This window comes from Marmota marmota, unplaced genomic scaffold (genome assembly GCF_001458135.2).
Source record: "Marmota marmota marmota unplaced genomic scaffold, marMar, whole genome shotgun sequence".
Lineage (NCBI taxonomy): Eukaryota > Metazoa > Chordata > Mammalia > Rodentia > Sciuridae > Marmota > Marmota marmota.
This window is the reverse complement of record NW_025999982.1, coordinates 31629091-31652700: the sequence shown is the minus strand read 5'-3', so window position 1 is coordinate 31652700 and position 23610 is coordinate 31629091. Positions and strand designations below refer to the sequence as shown.

At 34.8% G+C, this 23610-nt stretch overlaps 1 protein-coding gene across 2 annotated transcripts in view; it reads left to right on the top strand.

The window, feature by feature from the left end:
- The first annotated feature begins 305 nt into the window (after positions 1-305).
- Positions 306-23610, top strand: part of Lmbrd1 (LMBR1 domain containing 1) — a 102047-nt gene continuing 78742 nt past the window's right edge. For both annotated transcript variants that reach the window (XM_015487897.2, XM_015487896.2), the window contains exons 1-3: positions 306-564; positions 8663-8839; positions 17292-17352. In XM_015487897.2, coding sequence (XP_015343383.1) covers positions 490-564; positions 8663-8839; positions 17292-17352 — 313 coding nt within the window. In that variant the 5' untranslated portion in view covers positions 306-489. The remainder of the gene's footprint in view (positions 565-8662; positions 8840-17291; positions 17353-23610) is intronic.

The following is a 23610-nucleotide window of genomic DNA, read 5'->3' as shown; positions in this document are numbered from 1 at the left end:
TAAACTTAGACTGAGTCAAGATATTATCTTCCTGCATTCTGGTGAGTTCTGATAATCATATCACCCATTCTACATTTTCGGGAAGTGGAAATCCGTAAAATTCGTTTGAATCTCCACATGTATATAGTCCATCCTTTCCAGAATTTCTTGGCTCTCTCAGTCCATGCGCTTAGGCTAGGTTAAACATTCCAAAAATGCTTTGCTGCTATGAGACTACCTCGTTCTTTGGAACTCAGCCGGTGTGAGGCAAACCAGCTCGATGACGTCACGGCGTCCGGGCGTGCCCCGCCCCTAGCCCGTTCTTCCCGCCCCGCCCGGCTCGACGCCAGGGGACGCTCGTGGGTCGGGTCTCCTAGGCAACCAGTTGCTCCGCCCCCTCCGCCCCTTTAACCTTTAGGGTGAGCGGGTTCCGCGTCCCTCGCCCTCTCCCCTTTCCCCCTCCCCCTTCCCTATCCCCTTCGCTCAGGCCTGTCCGGACCGGAAGCGAAGATGGCGGCGGTGACTGCTGGCGCGGCTTCAGCCGAGCTGGTGATCGGCTGGTGCATATTCGGCCTCTTACTACTGGTAGGGGAGGCGCTTGGAGTTTTCCCAGTGTTTGCACTGGTGGGAGAAGGGAGGGGCCGGTCCTCCAGCTGGCCTCTCCAGGCCCTGGAGACCCTCCTTGCCCCGCCCTGCTTTTAGCTGGGACTCTGGGCTGCTTTCCATCGGGGGGCGGGGGCGGCTCCGGGAAGTCGAGGAGGGGGAGCTGATTTCCGGCCTCTTTTGCTTCCATTTCACCGATGACGTCTGAAGAGCTGGTGTCATTTACCGAAACTCTTGCCCCAAGCCTTGATTGAGGCCTGGGGCCGGAGGTCTGTGGGCGGAAGAGACCCTCCGGTTGAGAAGGGTGTGGTGACCTTTCCTCCCCAAAAGGCTGTACCTCTAGTACAGGTGTGCAGCGGCAGCGCCAGGTCTTTTCCGGTTTTGTAGGCGCTGCGTTGTTGACTAGTCTGATTTTCTAAATGTTTTTTTCCTCCATGTTCCCTATCATTGGAAGCCTTCAGTGCCCATTGTGCGATTCCGCCTTGATGACGTGAGCTACTCGTTCTGACTTTGAGGTGTCACATTCTTTTCAATCTTTTATTGCTAATTGTAGAACAATTGTAAGGTAGAGCGGTAACCTCTTGCTAAGGCCAATGCCAGAGTATGTTACTCCCATTTCACCTCAAGGGCCTTCTGTCCCCAAGCTTCTTGTTTCTGATTATTCTGTGGGACTGCGATGGCCCCAAATGGCCTTGTTTTTACTTCCCTACCCCAAAAGACAATTGTTTTTTCCCCCAATTTGTTCTTCTTTATATCCCTCTATATTCTCAGAATTCTTTCGTCTTTTGCCTTCATCCTGCCCTGTTGTTTCCTGTTCCAATGTATTTTGACTTCCTGCCTTACAAGCAAAACAAAACAAAACTTTTCACTTCTAGAAATCCGACTTGTTTGAATTTATGAGATTCCTTAAAAGTGTCTCCTATATGTTCTGTTAGTAAATTTTTTAGCAGAAACTACAAAAAAAAAAAAAAAAAAAAAAAAAAAAAAAACTATTGAAAATGTAAGGAAAGGCTTTTCTTGCTGCCTTCACTTTCACAGATGCCTTTGCATCAGAATATGCTTTACCCCCTCATGAAGAAACTGGAAACACTAAGGGTTGGCTGTGGCCTTCAGAGCCATCCACTCCTGTGCTTGGAGAATTCCCTGGTTTTCCAACCCATCATATTTAGTTTATTTAGAAGAAAATAAACAAGTATGTAACTAGTATTGAAGTCTAGCGGGATTATTGTGTCAGTGGTTGGTGAATAAGCATTTAAACTACAATAGGTTTTCTGTAATTTGTAGAAGGATGCACATGAAACAAAACATGGCCTTTAGCAAGGCTTGGAGATAGTTGGGAAAAAGAAAATTCTTGAAACATGTATCTTAAACAATGAAAGCAGGAGTTTAAAAAAGAAATAGTGATTCTGGGAATAGAGAACAATATTGAAAGTGAGTATTGAGATAGATTTTAGATAGAAGAGGAAAGCCCACTTTAATTAGTAAAAGCACAGCAGGAACAAATGAAATGAGAAGACAGTTAATAAACCAGAAACCTGGATATTGGAGTGGGGAAAAAAAATTAGTAATACGGATCATTGTTTAAATTTCTGCAGATATATTTAATTTCTGGTCTTAGAAGAGAACTGGATTCTTATATCTACTTTTTCATTCAGTCTTGAGTTATTTTGGTTGAAGTATATGAAGAAAATCCAGTTTCAACAATACGTGGTTAGAAGCAGAGAAGTATTTTACATATAGTTGCAGATGGTATTTGCTATTACACCAAAGCTCATCAGTTAGAAGCTTCTTATGTTTAGTTGCAATATGCAATCTGAAACCCTGTCAATGACTTTTCCTTGTTATATTAAAATTCATTAGTCCAACATGGACTTTGAACGGATCTTTTACCCATGCGTAGTTTTACAAGACAGTATGTTGACCATTTAGAAAATACTGGTTAACTGAGTCATGCACATTTTCCAAATATGAATGCATTTTTTTTTTTCTTTTTGCAGTACTGGGGATTGAGCCCAGTGATACTTTACTACTGAGTATTTTTACTACCCAACCATTTTTTTTGAGATGGGGGCAATCTCACTAAATTGCCCAGGCCAGCCTTGAATTTATAATCTCCCTCCCTCAGTGTCCTGAGTAGTTGGGATTACAGGCCTGCACCACCCCACCTGGCCAAATATGGATACATTTCATTATAACATATCCAATGTCACATTCATTAAATCACTACTGATCTTATCAGAAATGTCTCAAACTTCCGAGTATTAAGGAGTTGTCAAGCTCACAACTTTTCCAAAATTCTTTCTTTTTTTTTAAATTTTTATTTTTTAATTGATTTTATTTTTTAAATACATGACAGCAGAATGCATTACAATTCTTATTACACATATACAGCACAATTTTTCATATCTCTTTTTGTATATAAAGTATGCTCACACCAATTTATGTCTTCATACATGTACTTTGGATGATGATGTCCATCACATTCTACCATCATTGCTAACCCCCTGCCCCCTCCCTTCCCATCCCACCCCTCTGCCCTATGTAGGGTTCCTCTATTCCTCCCATGCTCCTCATCCCTACCCCATTATGAGTCAGTCACCTTATATCAGAGGAAATATTCAGCATTTGTTTTTTTGGGGATTGGCTAACTTCACTTAGCATTATCTTTTCCAACTCCATCCATTTACCTGCAAATGCCATGATTTTATTCTCTTTTATTGCTGAGTAATATCCCACTGTGTGTATATGCCACATTTTTTTTAACCCATTCATCTACTGAAGGGCATCTAGGTTGGTTCCACAGTTTAACTATTGTGAATTGTGTTGTTATAAACATTGATACGGCTGTGTCCCTATAGTATGCTGATTTTAAGTCTTTTGGGTTAGACCGAGGAGAGGAATAGCTGGGTGAAATGGTGGTTCCATTCCCAGTTTTTCAAGGAATCTCCATACAGCTTTCCATATTGGCTGCCCAATTTGAAGTTCCACCAGCAATGTATGAATGTGCCTTTCCCCCCACATCCTTGCCAACACTAATCTGTGAGGTGAATAGAGAGTCTACATCTTGGGAGCAAATTTTTACCCCTCACACATCAGATAGATCACTAATCCCTAGGGTATATAAAGAACTCAAAAAGCTAAGCACCAAAAAAGCAAATAACCCAATCAATAAGTGGGCCAAGGACATGAACAGACAATTCTCAGAAGAGGATATACAATCAATCAACAAATATATGAAAAAATGTTCATCATCTCTAGCAATTAGAGAAATGCAAATCAAAACTACTCTAAGATATCAGCTCACTCCAGTGAGAATGGCAGCTATTATGAAGCCAAAATTCTTATTTTCATTTGAAAGCTTGAATTTTAACACTGGTTAAAAAAATATTGTTAGTTTTTCTTGAAGAGATTGTTTTCTTTGTTCATTTGATAAAATTTGCTAAATATCCAAAACTGAATTATCAGTTTCAGTTTTTCTTTCAAGTAAAAATAGTTTTGCTTGAAAAGAGTAGCTGGTTCTACTTTTGACTCTTAAGTTTTCACATGTTTTCTTGGTGAACTGCATACCTTGGTATGCAGCAGGAGGACTTTATGCATGCTTTATATTTTAACCTGAAGTATTTAAAAATATCATGGGTCAAAATTTAATAAAATTTTTACTGCTTTTTCAAGCACAGTCTTAAGTTAAATTGCTTTGTGTGTGTGTGTGTGTGTGTGTGTGTGTGTGATAGTAAAGAAGGCAGTGACAACTGGCAGTCTGATGCCATTGTCTTGGTTTGTGGTAATACACCAACAGTTTAATCTACTGTGGCTTTTCACTTTAACCATGAGTGAAACTGCATATGACATCTTAGTATTATTATGAGAATAGTTTTCAATTTTGAGTTGAAAGTTTGAATTGAGATTTGGGGACAAGCAGGGTCTGGGGACTTCAGGCTTTTAGAACTGCTGCCAGACATCTACTAAGAATTGTGACACACACGTTCCTACTTTTGTGATCTTGACCAAACAGAGTGGATTTCAATTTCCTCTACCACATAAAAATGATTAAATTTGGTCTTTCATCCTTATTCTCTGTGTTTACTATAGCAGTTATAAACTTTCTACTTAATTCCCAACGTCCTCAATAATTTGATTCAATCCATCTTTCAATTGTTTTTTCCAGTACTATAGAGATGATCTTCATTTCTGTAAAGCAAGTTTATCTTGTTTCTTAAAGTGTATCATCTGAGAACTGGTTAGAAATAGAAAATATATTGTCCCAACTTCACTGGATCAGAATTGCTGTTTAACAGGATCCCAGAAGTATGTATGCTTATTAGTTTAGTAACTGCTCCTTTATTCTCATTCCTTCCTCTGCTCCATTGGTTTTCAACCTTAGCCACTCATTAAAACCACCTAGGGAATTTTTTAAATCCCAGTACCCAGACTAGTTAAGTCAGAATCTCTTGGGAGGAGTTGGGGAACTATTTTTAAATCTTTTCTGAATTTTTAATAAAGTTATATATTAGTTTACTTTATAAAATGCTCTAAAATATTGTTTTGAATGACACTTCATAATAATTCCTAATTTTTTTTAAAGTACAATGGACAACCATACTTTTTTTTTTTTAAAGAGAGAGAGAGAGAGATTTTTAATATTTATTTTTTTAGTTTTCGGCGGACACAACATCTTTGTATGTGGTGCTGAGGATCGAACCCGGGCCGCACACATGCCAGGCGAGCGCGCTAAAGCTTGAGCCACATCCTCAGCCCATAATTCCTATTTTTTAAGCAGTTACTGTGGCTAACCACTTTGTAAAACATCTCATTTAATTCTTATAATCTTCTGTGAAAATATTCTTATGCTTATTTTATAAGACATTGGTTTATTTATGGTACAATTATATTGCTACAATGAAACCTACATAAACAAGATTTTTTTGGTTCTTTTAAAATGTAAAGGGATTCTGAAACCCAAAAGTCAAAACCCATGCCTTACCTATTTGCCTGGTTGCCCCTTTTTAATTTGTCTTCTTGATGCTGGCATACTCCTTCCTTTTGATTATACCAACCACTTTGAAATTTATAAAAGTGCAGATTTTTCTGGAAATCTAACAAATTTTGTTGAGCACTTTGTGTTGAGTACTCTGCAAGAATAGTAAGATAAGTCTCAGATGCCAATGAATTCAAAACAAATTTGAGGAACATTTAAAATATTTATTTATTTATTTAAAAATTTTAAATCAAACTCAAAACAAAAAAATATTAGTAAACAGTTAAACCAGAATTTAAGTCTAGGTCCTTTTTTTTTTTTTTTGGTACTAGTGATTACACTCAAACCTTAATCACTGAGCCATCCCCAGCCCTATATATATATATATATATTTTATTTTGAGGCAGGGTCTTGCTAAATTGCTTAGGGCCTTGTTAAGTTGCTAACACTGCCTTTGAACTTGGGATCCTCCTGCCTCAGCCTCCTGAGTTTCTTAGATTGTAGGCTTGCACCACTGTGCCTGCTCCAAGTCCTTTTTTTGTTGTTTTGTTTTATACCAACATCTAGGTTCTAAAGTCTAAATCTTTTCTCACCTGTTCTTTTGTTTTTTCTTCCTGTTGATCTGTCACCAGTTGAAATGACAGCAATATGAAGGAATGAGTCACAACTTGGATTTCAAATGCATTGTGTCATGTGAAAAGCCAAACTCAAATGACAGAATACTACTATATGAGTACCTAATGACATTCTAGAGAAGACAGAAATTATAGAGGCAGATAATAGATAGTAGTTGTGAGGGTAAAGAGCATGGTTAATTACAAAGGGATAAAGGGACATTTTCTGGGGTGGTGAAACTGTTCTTATATCTTGATTGTGGTAGGAGAAATTGAAAACTGTAAAACTAATTAGATGGTTTTATTAATTCCATTCAGACATCTGAACTGGGATGCCTAGAAAGGAAGTAACAGATGGTTCTTGAAAGTGAAAGGACAAAACAAGGCTTTTGTCCCAGAACTCTTACTTTATTTAGAATAATGGTTTTCAAGTTTGGCTGATTAAATCCTCAGGCATTTAAAATACTGATGCCTAGAGGACCCTAATTGACTTGATAGGGAGTTGTGGGGGAAGCAAAAACTATGTATTTTATTTAGATTTATGTATTGTTTATTTTTATTAGAGCCTTACAGTTATAAATAGTAGTTGGGTTCATCTTGGCAAATTTGTACATGCATGGAATTGGAATTCCATGTCAGTTCATGTACCCCCCCCTCCCCCGGCATTCCTTCTCCTCCTGCCTCTGCCCATTTTCCTTCCTCCACTCTACTGTTCCTCCTTTTGCTGTGTATTTATTTATTTTTGTTTGGTTCTTTCTATTTATACATAAAGGTGAAATTCACTATTGTATATTTGTATATGCCCATAGCATAATTTAAAAAACAAATTCATTCCACATTTCCCTTTCCTTCCACATTTCCCTTTCCTTTCTCATCCCTCCTCTCTCCCTGTCTCCTTCTTTACTAATTTTCTGCATAGATTTATGATATCCAATCCTCCTCTTTTTTTTCCCTTCTCTTTTGCTGTAGCTTCCACATAGGAAGGAAAACATTTGATCCTTGATTTTTTGAGACTGGCTTATTTTATTTGGCATGCTGTTCTTGATTTCCATCCATTTACCAGTAAATGCCATAATTTCATTCTTTATGGCTGAGTAAAAATGTATTGAATATATATAACCACAGTTTCTTAATTCATTCATCTATTGATGGGCATTGAGGCTGATTCCATAATTTGGCTACCTTGAAGTGTGCTGCTATAAACACTGAAGTGACTATATCACTATAGTATGCTGATTTCAGTTCTTTCACATAACTACCAAGGGGTGGGATAACTGTCATATCATGGTTCAATGCCTAGTTTTTTGAGGACTTTGCATGTTGCTTTCCAGAGTAGTTATACTTATTTGCAGTCCCACCAGCAATGTACAAGTGTATCTTTATCCCCGTACTTGTACCGGCATTTATTATTATTTGTGTTCTTTATAATTGTCATTTTTATTGGCAGGAGATGAAATCTTAATATAGTTTTGATTTGCATTTCTCTGATTGCTAGAGACATTGAACATTTTTCATATATTTGTTGGCCTTTTGTGTTTCTTTTTTGAGAAATGCCTGTTTGGTTCCAAAAGATATTTTAAACCTACACAGGTGATTCTAACTCATAGTCAAGGCTGAAAAACATTGATTTCATATGTCTGCAACCCCCTATAATTGAGCAGAGTGGATACTCTTGAAATATATTCCCTGGACCAATAGCAGCAGCATCTGAGAATCCATTACTAATGCAAATTTTTAGGCTCACTTCAGACCTCTTGAATCTCAGAATCTGGGGTTGGGTACCAGCATTCTGTGCTTTAATAAACTCTCTACTTGATTCTGATACTCCCTAAAGTTAGAGAATCACTTTGGTAATTCAGTTGTTAGAAAGGTCTTGATAAAGTTATCAAGAGTACCTGATTGACAAGAGAGGTTCACTGAAGTATCTCGGGGTGTACTTTTTCTCATTTGCTCTGCACATGAATCCATTTTCAGTGTTGATTTTTCTTTATTTAAAGCCCTTTAAAATGTGAATTATAGTAATTGCATAATAATTATTGCCAGTTAATCTTTTTAACTGTCATAATAAGGCAAAAGTTAATTTCAGTCTAAGTTATATTCCATGTCACTTCAGTAATAAGCCTAGGTTAGGACAACATCTAGTTATATTTCCTTTGGATGGAGAGATCCACAGGAAAAAGGTATTCAAAACTGGTTATAATTATGACATTATATGTAACCACTAATGGTAACACTGTGTTTTGTGAGGGTATATGTAACTGAGCACTGTTATCAGTAATGTATGTGTTAGCATTGAAGCAAAGTTGTACTACATTCATGAAACAGACTTTGAAAATGCTAAATTTTACAATTTTTTCATTATACATGTAGAAGAACCTTCACATTACATAAAGTTTTTTTTTTTTTTTTACTGGAAACCTTTAAACACATACAAAGTCAGGGTTGGAAAATACATAGGGGAATAATAAACATTCTTTTTGTTCTATTTCAGGCTATTTTAGCATTTTGCTGGATATATGTTCGTAAATACCAAAGTCAGAGAGAAAGTGAAGTTGTCTCCACCATAACAGCGATTTTTTCTCTAGCAATTGCACTTATCACATCAGCACTTCTTCCAGTGGATATATTTTTGGTTTCTTACATGAAAAATCAAAATGGCACATTTAAGGTATGTATTATCATACTATGTAATTTTTTTTCTTTCAAGTTCTGAGCAATTAAGTCCAGTGTATTTTGTGTTTCCTTTTTTTGTATCTGGGTTGAAATAAGAATAGAAATGAAGCATAAAGGCTAAGAATGCAACATGGTAAACTAGAAGCAAACTATTAATTGACATAAGAACCATGAATTCAATAACCTTGCAAATGTGAGAAATGCCTTTTGTTGATCTGAAAATATTTTAAGCATAATAGATTTATTCTTGTGCCTCTCACAACTCTTTTGAAGCTAACATTTGTTGAATATTTACTATGTGTCAGTCTCTATTTTAAGCGTTTTACATATATTAACTTTGTTTAATCTCCTAAACAACCCTACAATGTAGATAAGATTATCCATAGTTTTATGGATGAAAAACCAAGGTTTAGCTTGTCAGTATTGTAACTGGAATTTGAAGTTCTGCAATCTGGTTTCAGAGCTCTTGTTTCATGAGGTTTCTTGAGAAGATGGCCTCTTAAGTAAAAGATACTTTCAAGTAGCTCAGTAAATGGGATTTCTGCTAAGGAGTCCATTGTTGTTGTTGTTTTCATTTAAGCAATTCATATTGTGTATTGAACTGTCATAATACAGCAAAACATTATTTCAGCCCATATTTTGGGCTGAAACATTATTTTAAGAAAAATGACCATTTTGTGTGTGTGTGTGTGTGTGTGTGTGTGTGGTATACTTAAAATTTCTGCTTTTTTAATTGGGCAAGAAGTAATATACCTTTAATAATTGTGTACACAGTACTTAAATGATTGATATTAACATTATAAGATTGTTATCTGAGAAATATTTCATTTTATATCTAAATTCCATAGAAATGTTTGATTTCCTATAACTATGTAAATGGTTGTTTCTTGCATAAACCTTTTAGACATTTTAAGAATGTCTGAATATTCTTTTTATTTAAAAACTGTAGTTAAGGTGCCGAGGGGGGTGTTATGTAGGTAGACTGCTGCTTAGCATATTGGAAGGTCCTAGGTTCAATCCCCGCTTCTGCCAAATATACACCTGTGTGTGTGTGTGTGTGTGTGTGTATGATAATTCCAGATGGATAAGACATAATTATAAACTTCTAGACTATTCTCTGTGAAGTTAAATAAAATACATACATATATACACATACGCTATATATATATGTATATATACATATACTATATATGATATATACATAATTTTTTGCAGATATTATAGAAACAGTGTAATTATTCCTGTACAAGTATTGTTTGAATAGGAGTTTTTAGTTGTGAATTTAGAATATTTGATTTTAGATTTTGTGGGGAAATATTTTCATCTTGAAATTTCTCAAGTAAATATTTTCATGAAATTGTGAACTCTCTCCTAGATTAAGTAAGTAGTTGTTTTGTGCCCATATTTTTAGCAGTCATTGTCTGGGTGATGATTTTAATTATTGTTTGTTTGTTTGTTTTTGGTGAAATTGCATTATATTCATTTGAGCAAAATTTTAAGAATTTATCTTCCTAAAGAGCAAAAAATATTACTTGTTAAAATTTAGACTGCTTATTAAATTTCTCCTAAAAGAAGAAAATACACAGTGATAATTTATGTGCTTACTTTATAGTTATTAAATATAAATGTGATATAAATGACTAGAAGGGAACAAAATTCATGATGAATTTCTCATACTTAATACAAAGCTTTTAAAAATTATTATTTGGATAGTAAAACTGTAGGTTGTACTTTTACTTTTTTTTGGGGGGGCGGGGCGAGTTGGGGAGTACCAGGAATTGAACTCAGGGGCGCTTGACCACTGAGCCACATCTCCAGCCCTATTTTGTATTTTGCTTAGAGACAGGGCCTCACTGAGTTGCTTAGTGCCTTTCCTTTGCTGAGGCTGGCTTTGAATTCACAATCCTCCTGTCTCAGCCTCCAGAGCTGCTGAGATTACAGGCCTGTGCCACCACACCCATCTATTTTCTTGATTTATCTCTTGTTTGGTTTAGCCCCTTCAATATAGACAATGTATCATTTTTTTTCTCTGTACATTGACACTTTTTTGATACCTTGAAACATTCTTTGTATGTCTCCCTTCCACTTTCTTCCTCTTTCTCTCTCTCTTTGGCTCTCACTTCTTATCTTCTCTTTTGTTGAATAAAATTCACAGTTTTCATTTGGAGTCAGCCTGTTTGCTAACTCTCAGAAGTAGAACCAAAAACATTTTTAAAACTTTTCACTGATAAACTCTTCTCCAGAAAGCTACTGCTGAATTCTTTTCATGTACTTAACAACTAAGGAAAGTGTAAAGTATTTAACAATTAGTTCTTCAGATGTTATGCTATAACTATAAATATAGTCATGTTAATGTAAATATGCCACAATGGCTTTAGATCTATTCCAGGTTTATTTGTTGCTATAAATGTATGTTGGTTAGCAATATGTTCTGGTATTGCTTTCCATAGTGAGTGATACTTGCATTTTAATGTGCTTTTGTCTCTCCTCCCCTCCACTCTCCTTTCCATTCCAATCTCTTTTTTGGTACTGGAGATTAACCCAGGGCTCTACCAAATGAGCTACATTTCCAGCTCTTTTTATTTTATTTTGAGGTAGAGTCTCATTAAATTTCATTGTCTGGCCTCGAACTTTAGATCCTCTTGCTTCATTCTCCAGAGTAGGTGGGATTACAGGCAAGCCGCACCCATGCCCAGCTTCTAACATACACTTCTTATTCCTAAATTCCTGCTTTCTCTGCCTTTTTATGGAAGCTGCGCATCACAATGCCCAAGTTGTTTCTGTTGACATTTCTTTTAACATAAAGCATTGTAGATAATTGTAACTAAATAACTGCTTTGTTTCTAACTTCTTGTGAAGTAATCAACTTTTTATATTAAAAAAAGACCTTAAAGCTTAGCTATAAGTGCTCTATTAAACAGTCTTGTATAGTTGGCCAGTGACTTTGGATAGTGAACTATACCATTAAAAATGATAAGTTGACACTAATATGAATAAATATTCTTTATTTTATACAACATGTAAAAAAAATTCAAAGCTAGTAGTTAAGATATGGCATCAAAACACTTAGTATTTATTTACTCTTCTCCCCTAGTGATTAATCTCTTTGCGGCCTGCTATTACAACATATCTGGGTTGAACTCTATTGCTTCCTTATTCCTATTTTCAAACAGTGGGTATTATATCTTAGAACTTTGTCTTGTTCTCTGAACCTTAAATACATATATTTACTATTTATTAAGTACATAGTATGTGGTAGACAAGGTAGTTTCTGGAGATTATGATGAAAATAAATAAGATTGCAATTCACGTGGAGCTTAAGAGTATGTAAAGCCAGACAAATGGTCAACAAATAAATGCAACAAGGTACTGTATTAGTGATAAATTCTATAAGGATATATAATATATTGACACAAAAGTCTATTTAGGTGTGGTTAACGCAGAAATGGTGATAGGGAGGCCAGACTGCTGAGGTAAACCAAACTAGTGGGTTAGATGAGAGCCAGCTAAGAGCCAAAAGAGAGAATTCTCAGCAAATACAAAAGACTTTAGACAGGATGAATTGGCTTTTTTGACTGAAGTGTGGTATTGAGGTTTTGCTTTTGTATAAGCTAAGAATCAGTGGAAGGCAAGGGCCAAATGGCTTATAATTTTTTTCATGTTAGTGAATTTGGATTTTTCTCTTAATAGAAAGTTAATGAAGGTAAAAGGTGCAGGTAAGTTGAATTGGAGTGGTGCTAGTGGACAAAAATGATGAAAAATAATATATATTTTGGAGGTAGAACTCCTGAATTTGTTCATGGATTGGATATGACAGGATGAAGGTAAAAGATATAGGGAAGTCTAAAGGAATAACAGAGCATAAGCATGCACATGGGTATATGAGGGAGTGTAGAGGGAAAAAAAATGTGTTTTAAATAAGTCACCTTCAAAGTAACCATTATATATTTGCAAGTATAGGTATCAAGTAGGAAGTTGAAGCTCTGAAGAGAGGTAGGACTGGAGAGAAATATTTGGGGGTAAACATATGAATGTCAGAGCTGTATACTGGTAACTGGGGAGACTGAGTAGTGAGAGAAGACTTGACATTGGAGTGCTTCAATATGTAGAGGCCAGTCAAAGGGAAGAAGCTGGAACCCGAGAAGTAAGAAGAAAAGTAGATAAGGAAAGTAGGAGAAGAATATTTCAGGAATAGAGAATGATTGCTTTTTTGAGTGTTGTTGGAAGGTTAAGTGAAAGGGGTAGAGAAATGACAACTGGATTTGGTCATTGGTAACTATGAAGAATAATTTTAGCATAGCAGTAGGACAGACAGGTTGTAGTGGGTTAAATATGGACAGTGAGGTGAGGATGTAGTGATAAGGAATACTGTCAACTTTTCAGGAAATTTTGTTCTCTAGGTGGGCATCTGTGTTTTTATTTGTTTTGGTAATGTCTTTATTTCTTTGAGGTTAATGGGAATTAGTTGAGTTTGTATACTTTAAACTTCATTAGAATAGGAAGAATTTTTGAGAGTGGAGATAGTGTGTCATTGCAGGTGTAAGATGCTTGACAGATGCTGAGGTAGGCCAGACCTCTAAGTCAGTGGTTCCCCACCATTGACATTTTGTGCTGGATAATTCTTTGTGGTGAGGGACTCTCCTAAATTTTACAGATGTCTACTTAACAGATGCCTATTCCTCCGTCTGCCTGGTGTCTCTAGACATTTCCAAATGCCCATGGGAACAAAATGGCTTCTGAATGAGAATTACTGATCTAAGGTGAGGTTATCAGGTAAAAGTATGGAGAGTCATGTTGGAATTTTAGTTTGGACACCAGGTTTTAGGAAGTCATCTTGAAGGATAGGAAAAGGAATTTACATTTGTGACCCCACTACATTTTTGTTCTATGGAATTCATATCATTTTCTTTTCTTCTGAAATATTCTTCTGTAGTAGTCTCTATTTAGTATTAGTTTTTGAGTGTCTTTACATTCCTTTGAGTCTTAAGTGATTGAAGTTTCTTTTTGTTTCTACTCTGGGAGGCAATAGTTTATAAAACATATCAAGGGTATAGTGGTTTTCAAAACATAAAAGAAAGAAGATTTAATAAAGTAAGCTTTCTTGACAATATATCAAATATTTTGGAGGCAAAGGAGTGCATAAAAGCCAAATACACTGGTATTGAGTGATGTTGTGTATTTTACACATATTTGTAGCTTTAAAATAGTAACAGTTTTACTCTCTATTACCTCAATGATTGGTTAAACACAAGAAACTTGTAGAGTAAAAGACGTTAAATTTGAATGATTATTTGGCTATAAATTACCTTCAAAATTTCTACTTTCAACCCCCCCCCCCCACTTCCCCCTGGGTTTGGGCTCTTGTCCAATTTTTAAGTTTGAATTTTTTAAAATTCTAATTTGTTATATATGACAGCAGAATGCATTACAATTCATGTTGCACATATAGAGCACAATTTTTCATATCGCTGGTTGTATATAAAGTATATTCACACCATTCTTGTCTTCATACATGTATTCAGAGTAATGATATCCATCTCATTCCACCATCTTTTTTACCCCCATGACTCCTCCTTTCCCCTCCCACCCTTTTGCCCTATCCAGAGTTCTGTTGAGGACATTACTACTTCTTGGGGCTGTCTTGGAAACTCCTAGGGACTTTGCATGAAATGTAATAAGTAAAAAAGCTATAATTATCCTCTAGTCCATCGATAAATTATTCTTAATTTGATCATCTTCATCAGAAATCTTTTTACACTTCCAGTTTGATGCATAAGCAATCACTAAGGAAGTACATCTCTTAGGAGGTGAAGCTTTGGTGATTATGTATATATGCATTTGGATATTTAAATCACCGAGGAAAAAAATTTCTAATCATTATATAGAATTTTCCTCAGGGCTTTCCATTCTAGTTAGTAAGTACTATGTATGCTTTCTTTGACTTTTTAAAAGTGTTTTAGGTGTTTCTTTTGTCCCCCCCCCCTTTTTTTTTCCCTAAAGAGTTGGTTGCATGTGTTAAAACTAATGGTGGTAATATGTTCTCTTCCCTCTGTTCAAAAGTACTTCATGTGTATGTTTCTATGGCTGTTTTTTCTAATAGGTTTGTTTTTAATGTCTGTGTGATATTCTCTGTTATGAATATACAATAATATGTTTTACCATTTTTCCTGGGGTATTTAGATTTTCTTCAGTTTTAAACAACACTATACTGAATATGGTTGGGCAAAGAGCTTTTAAGCAAAAACCGTTATTGTTGCTTGGTGTAGACTGTCATTTACTGGAATAAAAATCAGCAAGTGCTTATGTTCATGTATAAGTTGAAATATATGCAAGAATAAGCTCTCCCAAGTGCAGATACTTCAGTACTTCAACCTCCTTTCGTCTATCTTATAGGGGAGGCAGAAGAGTGGTCTTGTAGATAGATAAACACTTGGGACTTCAGTGTCAAGTAGTCTGAGCTGAGTAGGTACAAGCTGTTCAGAGGGTGTTAGTACATTCTCATTGCTGAATAACTGATGAAGACTGTGGGCTCCTTTGTCCCAGGAGTAGTTGAAATTAAGTGTATTCCTCTTGTGTGGGAAAGGGAGGCCGCCCTGTTCAGGCTATCTTGTTGCCAGGGAAATCGGTAAGAATCTCAAAGTCATTCATTGGCCAGTACTATTAAAAATGTCCCTGTACTGATATCTATCTTAACTTGTGAATATTTTTAGGATGGAGTCAACAAAGGATATCTAGATCATAGAGTCTCCTATTAATGTGAAAGAAATGCTTTCAACTCCACATTTTGCCACTACTTCATATTATTAATGTTTTCTATTATGCCAGTTAGTTAAATTAAACATTATTAAAATAAAACATTTTCATGTTTTACTAGTAAAATATAGTAATTAGGAAATTACTTATTGTTGGTCTTTTTTAAGATATTAACATACTCCCTTGGTACATTGGGATTTCTTCTTTCCTCCCTCCCTCCCTTGCCCTTCCCTTCGTTCTGTCTTCCTGTTTTCTCCCCTCTCTCTCTCCTCTTTTTCTTTCTTTTAAGAGAAAAGGTCTTGCTATGTTGTCCATGCTATCACTGAACTTCTGAGTTCAAGCAATTTTCTCACCTTAGCCTGCCAAGTAATTGGGACTATAGGCACATGCTATCATGCCTGGCTCACTCAGTACATTGGGGTTTTGATTGGCAATATATATTATTTTTATAGATTAATTCGGAGTGAATTAGTATTTATAATCTTTCATGTTGCACAGGTGATTTTCCACTTATTTAGAACTTTAATAATCTACAGTTAGGTTAGTTTTCTTTATATAGTTCATTTTTTAAATTTGGTTTATTAAGCTATATTTTTATAGCTGTTTGGAAGTATTATTGTTCATGTTGTGTATAGGTTTTGCACTTGCAAGTTTGGATCGTCCACATTTTTATTTTAGTTATTTATCGGCAAGAAATTCATAGATGTTCAGTGCTAGATGTATTTGTAGGCAAAAAGAAGAAGAAAAGAAAAATCCTAAGTTATTTTAAGAAAATTAAGTGTTGATAATTTCCTCAACAGCACTTATAGTGAATGTTGACACTAACTTGAATTCCTGAAATGTTTATTAAAAAAAAAATGACCTGCATTCTAATTTGAACCTTGCAACTTAATATCAATGACCAGTTCCATAGACTCTCCAGGTTTAATTTTTTGCATGCACAGAATTTAGGGTATTAGACAAAAATATTTGATATTATTATACCTCCATTCTGACTCAGTAGCGTATAGATTTTTTTTCTATTGACAAGATTAATTTGAAATATAAGTTTATTAGTTGAAAGAACATTTATGAAGATGAATGCAAAGGAGTTTAGATGGACTTTTATATATTTCAAAAGTGATAATCTGTTCAAATCTTATTTTATAAAATACAAATTACATTTGTTAATGTCTGCATAAATTCATTATCATTTTTCATTACCTTTAGGACAAAGTCCAAAATACTTACTATGACTCACAAGTCTCTTCAACATATGCCCTTCCTTTCACTTACTCCACCTGCTTTCTGGTTTTTGTTTTTGTTTTTCTAGTGAATCTGTATTTAGCTTCTTTCAGTTTTTCTAATTCTCCATGCATATTCCTCTTTCCTCTTTCATCATTTTCTTTCTTTTTCCCTAAGAACATCTTCTTTTACCTTTGGTCTCTCATTTTAGATAATTTTGGGAAAGCCATTCCTGATCTTCAGTTCAGTTAGGTGCCTTGGTGCTTCACCAGACTGTGTTATCTTATCTAAGCATTTCCATATTGAAATTTGTCTGTTTACTTGTCTGCCTCTCATTTTTTGAAGATATAGACCATACCTTATTTGAATTAATGATAAACTTTAGAAGTGAAATTCTGTCAAATTAAATCTTAACTGTTGGGCAGGTGGATGTTAAAATTAATATTGCTAATGTTTCCTTACTGTCCTAGGATTGGGCTAATGCTAATGTCAGCAAACAGATTGAGGACACTGTATTATATGGCTACTATAGTAAGTATCTTTTTGTTATATTTCCTATTTGGACTGCTATCAGAATGTAGAATAAAGCTACATATAAACTTTTAATTTTGATATCAAATATGAGATTATTGTTTTCTTTTACACCAGGAATGAATAAATAATATGTCTTCATTCTCAATATTCTAAAACTATTAGTGCCTATTTTGCATCTTTTAGGTTAGCTTATAACACTTCTTTGTGGTGGTTCGATCTGATTACTTTATTTTCATGTCCCTTATGTTAATATTGCTGATTTCCCATACCTAATTGTGCTCTTTATTTAAAAAATCTGTTTTCCAGAATTTTTTTGGTAAGTGTTGACAATAGTAGAAAGCTCTCTTGGAAGGGGAATTTTCACCATTACCTTTATTGTACTATACAGAGGTATTTAATTCAGAGGCTATGGTTGATAGGTAGCCTCTCTCCCTTCCCATTCCCCTCCCCTTTTTCTAGTATTTGATCTTACAAATTTATAATAACCACCTACATTTTTCTTTCTTTTCAAATAATCATGAGACTTGTGCTATTTAAAAATGTAAAATTTCTTATTTAGAAAAGAGATGCCATTTTTTTCATCAGTAAATAAGATGTATAAGATTTCAGTTGGAAACTTTAAAAAATACAGAAATTTCTGTTAATGGGAATTTTTTTCAAGTGTTTCATTGATTTTTAATTTAGCTGTTTTGGTTCTAACCTTTGTCTTTTCTCCTGATCTAAAATATAAAGGACCCATTGTGAAATTCTATCCTTTTGGTATAGGTGAAAAATCTTTGTAGTATTTTAATATTGAATAATATTTCTAAAAATGGCATTAATAGGGAAAGTGGTGACATTTGGGTAACTTCTGTAGTTAGTTACTAGTATTACACCAGCTTTAATTTTCTTGTTTTGATAAATTTTGTATAATTATGTAAGATGTTACATTAAAGGATGCTGGCTGAAAGGTATATGGCAACTCTTGGTACTACTTTTGCAATTGTTCTACATGTCTAAAATTATTTCTAAATAAAAAACCAAAAGGACAAAGAAAAGAATTTAATATTTCCTATTTATACATTAAATATGTTATAAATGTAATGTTAAAATTGTTGATATGGTTCTTATTAAGTAGAATGTTGCTTTTCAGTACAAATTTATCGGAAGGATATGGCTTACTTCTTCAAAAACAATTTTGGTGGAGGAGCCTGTCACTTGTGTAACAATAAAATAAGATTATCCTGTAGACATGTAACAGGATAAGCCAATTTACATGTTAGGGAAGTCTAAGTCCAGGAACCATATCTTATCATTGAACCCAGAGGCTACTGAACTAATCTATTAAAACCAAGGTCACAGAGACTTGTAAGCCAGAATATTACTTCATCAGCTCTTTGCAGTTAGTATCATGTAGGAAATTAAACCTACAGAAAAGGCTTTTGGTATTTTTCTCAGTTCTCCCAAGGATAGTATGTCTTCAGTCTTCACAAAGATAAAGTGTCTATAATAGAATTTAAAACATTAGGAAATGAGTCAGTTCTTACAAATAATAGGTGCTTTAGGGCCTTAGGGCTAATTCTCTGCAGAACTTAGGCTATGCTGAAAAATATAACTTCCTTGGGTTAGGATAATTGAGACATACTGGTCTAGGGAAGAAATTTGCAAATGATGAATAGAATTTTTTGATGACCATGAAGTCAAAACAAAATTTAATTGGATATTATTAATGGTTATTATTATAAAGTTAGTCACATCCTTTAACTATCCACCAAGGCCTTTGGCTTCAACTCAATGATGATCTACCTACAGCTAAGAACCTGAAAGGAAAGAATTGTGTGGTTTCTAAAATAATTATTATTCTCAAATCCAGCTTTTTCTTCTGAAATTCTAGATACTATCTAGTTACTTATTACATAGACATCTTCTTCTGGATTCTGAGGACTAAAAAAATACAAAGCACTGTATTTATCTGTTGCCTCCATCAGATTCTACAGTTATCTAATCTCTCCCAATACATCAGCACATTTTCAGTCTAACCTTGTAGGCAATGTACAAGACTTTCATAATTATCTTCTGTGTTGTCTTCTGTCTTTCTTGTGTGCTTTTAAAAGAAAAGCTATCTGGTAACAAATCATTTGGCAGTCTCTTTTCTAGACAAAGGTTAATTTTCATATGTTAATTAGTGATAATTTACAGTAGCTTATATACATATTTTTGGAGAGCTGCTGTTTCAGGGCTCTCCTACCTTTGTCAGGTTTTTTTAATGCCAGTGTAGGTTTTAATTAAGATGCCAGTTTCTATGAAAAACCAAACCAAAACAAAACAAAACTGGTCACAAAGGTTTAAACTCTTATTAAAATTCTCTTAAAGTAGTTTTAGTTGTCTTCCTCCATGAAAATATTTAAGAGTGCTAACTACCTTCAAATTACTGATTTATATTTATATGTTCACTGCCTTTTCATTCTTCATTGCCTTGAAATTCCATTTGCACTTTGAATCAATCTTTTACCTATACATGTTTTTTTGACATTTTATTGCCTTATTCATTTGGAAAATATTGGTTCAATGAATAATATAGGTTTTTCAAATGTTGACATATATCATTATACATTAGAAAAAACATTCAATATTGTCACCACTATTTTTATTAGAAAAGCCCTTTTGTATTGGGAAGCTGTGAAACTCAAGTTCTAAAGGTGATAAATTCAAGTATTCCTAAATTCTGATTTTTCTCTTGAAAGCTTGAGTTTTATCGGTGGTAACAAATACTGTTATTTACTTATTTTCTTTGCAGTTTCTTTTTTGTTGTTGTTTTGTTTGCTTGCTTGTTTTTGAGATCTTGTTATGTTGCTCAGGATGGCCTTGAAGTCCTGGACTCAAGCAACCTCCTGCCTCACCACCTGAGTAGCTGGGACTGTGGTTGCATGCCACTGTGCTCAATGTTCACTGCTCATTTTTGACAAAGATTGCCTTATACGTAAGTCTGGATAACCATTACTCATTTGGCAGTTGTTCTTTCAAGCAAAAAAGAGGATTTTTTAAAAATGCAGTAGTATATCTCATAACTGGAATAGCATTCTATTGAGACATTTGTAAGAAACAAGTAAGTATGCTTTATGTATACTTTTCTTGCCACAGAATATTAAAAGATACATACTTAAGGGTGGACATTTAATAGACAGTTTACTTTCATGAATAAAAGTCCAAACTACTTCTTCCCCTGAAGGATACAAAACGACTGGCAGTATAGCATGAGTCCACTGTTTTCTCTCCTTTTAAAAGGCCAGCAGTTTTATCCACTGTTGTTTCTGTTCCATCAATCAGTTCATGTTAAGCATAGAAGAAATGCAAATAAAAACTTAGTATCATTATAAAAAGAATTTTCATTTGTAGATGGCCTTTAAGGATCTCTGTAAATCCGAAGGTCTGGAAGCTCCATTTGGAGGGGATCTTCTATTTTATTAATGGAATTCAGGTGTTTTTTCCTGGCAAGTGTATAGAAGTCAGGATGACTGCTGTGTCTGCCTGCGGATATTCCCCGTCTGTTGGTTATTAGTAATCCTGTTAACTGAAGCTACCTGAAAAGGAGATACAGTTTCCTGGAGCTTGTTGAAGATGAAAAGTGAAGTTGCTTATTTCTGCCCATTTCTACTATGCTAGTAGTGATCTTCTAATTAGGAGACTCCCTTGGCTGCAGATGTTCTGTCTACCCCAGAAACATAAACCCATTTTGTCACATATTCCCAGATGTTTAAAAAAACTTACAAACTAGTATGTAATATATAACTATATATTACATAATAGGCTTATAATTATATTATGGCATACTAATTGATATAATATTAATATTAGTATAATTATATATGTAAACTCTAGATTATGATTTCCAACCTAGTTTACTATATCTGTGCCAATTTTGTTGAAATGTTCCTAGAATTGAAAAGTTGAGACTTGAAAAATTGAAAACTTAATGGGTTAAGCTTTCATTTCTTTTTTCCTTTTTATTAATTTTATTTATTCATTATGTCTTCAAGTGTTTTGCTATTTTCTTTCATGAAACTGCTCTTGTATGACTTTATAGTTCTCAGTTCTGTCTAATTTTGTGTCCTGTTTCATGTTCCCTTTTCCTCCTTTTAAAAGAAAACATTGTTAATCTTAGGGGATGTTTCCTAAGTAGTTTCTGGTTAAGTCTGCTCAAGAGATTATCTAGATAAAAACTTCTTGAGACCTAAATGCCTAAGGATTTCTTTCCTCATTTCCAAGTGGAAATATCAGAAAAATAAGTAATCTCTTGGATTTACAGCTAGAGTGACTTGTGTGAGTTTGTCATATTGGTATCATAAACCTTCCTCTATATGCCAGATTGTGAAGAAACATATACTCTTGGTTTTTCATTTTACGTCCTTGGTTATGCCTTGTAAGTTTTCTTTGCAGCTTCTTTCTCTTCTTCTTGACCTCTTTAATGTTGAAATGCCCAGGGTTTAATCTTTGGATCTGTTCTTTATCTCAGTCCTTTATTGATTTTATACTGTTGCTTGATTCTAAATATCATTTATATGCCAAACTTCCAAATTCAAATCTTTGTGCAAACCTCTTTTGAACTTCATATTCTTCTGTGCAGCTGTTATAGGAATTTCTACCAGAAAACCTCAAATTTCACATGTTCAGAGCAGCTCGATCTTCTATACTATTATTTTCCTTGTTGTACTATGTAGCAACCAGAAGGATAGAGTTCCTCAGGCCAAAAATCTTGAAGACTGTCCTTGAAACTATTTTTTTCATGTTTTTTATCAAATATGGCAGGAAATTCTTTTGTATTTGATCTTAAGAATTCTTTTAGAATTTACTTCTTACTACCTTCTGGCTACTATACTGTTTAACACACTGTTGTCTCTTTTTAGGTTATTATAGGAACCTCCTAACACATCTCTTACCTATCGATTTTTATTCATAATGCAGAAATCATAGTGATCTTTTAAAAACATGACATATCCTATGCCAAGTCTGCTCAAAATCCTGTAATACTTTCCCATTTCACTCACAGTAGAAGACAAAGTCATTACTAGAACCTATGGAGCTTTGTGTGATCTGGCATTCTTTCCCACCTCACAAACCTCTCTGACCTCATTCCCACTACTCTCTTGTGGTTGGCTGCCTCTTAAGATGGCCCATAGTGCCTTCTACTTCCTAATACTCATGCCCCATATAGAATCCTCTCTTTTTCAGTATGTTGTGGACCTAATAATCGGCTTCTAACAAGAGGATTGGCAAAAAGGATGGGATGTCCCTTCTGAGATTAAGTTATAAAAGATGATGACTTTTGCTTGTACTCTCTGGCTCTTTTCTCTTCCTTTCTTTGATTAAGCAGCTTCCCTGTAGTATACTGCCTTATGGACAAACCCATGGAGGGACTAAAAGTATCCTCCAGCTAATAGCCAGTATAGAATGGAATTCTGCCAACAACTGTGAGTTGGGAAGTAAGGTCTCTCTCATTTGAGCCTTGAGAGAATTGCTAGATGACCAATATCTTGATTTCAGACTTGGGAGAAATCCTGAGTTGAAGGACTTAGCTAAACTGGGCTCATATTCATGACCCACAGAATCTGTGATAATAAATGTTCTTTAAATTACAAAGTTTGGGTAATCTTTTTCACAGCAGTGATTACCTAATATATCTCTACCTCACTGATTATATTAATGTTGCTGTTAATGTTCTTTAACATTCCAGGTTCCCTGTTCCCTTCCATCCTCCACTTTATGTTCCCTTTGCCTGGAATGCTTTTCTTCCAGTTATCTGCTTGATTAGTTTCTTTAACTCCTTTAACCCTCAAGTCTTTGCTCAAATGTTATTGAGTGTGAAAAGGTCTTTCCATCTTCAATTAATGGTCCCTTTTATCTTGGTCCACTTTATTGTATTTTTTTCTTGTAGGCCTTAATCACCTTTTCATGCACTATGTATTTTAGTTTAATTTATTGTTTATATCCTCCTGCTAGAATTCATACTACACTAACAAAAATATCTTTTTTGTTTGTTTTGGTCCTTGATGCATTTAGAAGAGTTATTGGCATGTATGTAGTTGCTCAAATATTTGTGAAATGAATGGGTCCTTTATTTGCTGTGTAACTTGAAGAACTCACGTAAGTTTTACCATTTTTGTTAATGAGAGAGGGTTATATGTGCTTCCATGTAGTTAAGATTGAGCTGGGGGTGGAATTTTATCCATGGCCATGTAAGAAGGTTGGCAGATTTTCTTCTACCCCCCCCCCCCCAAA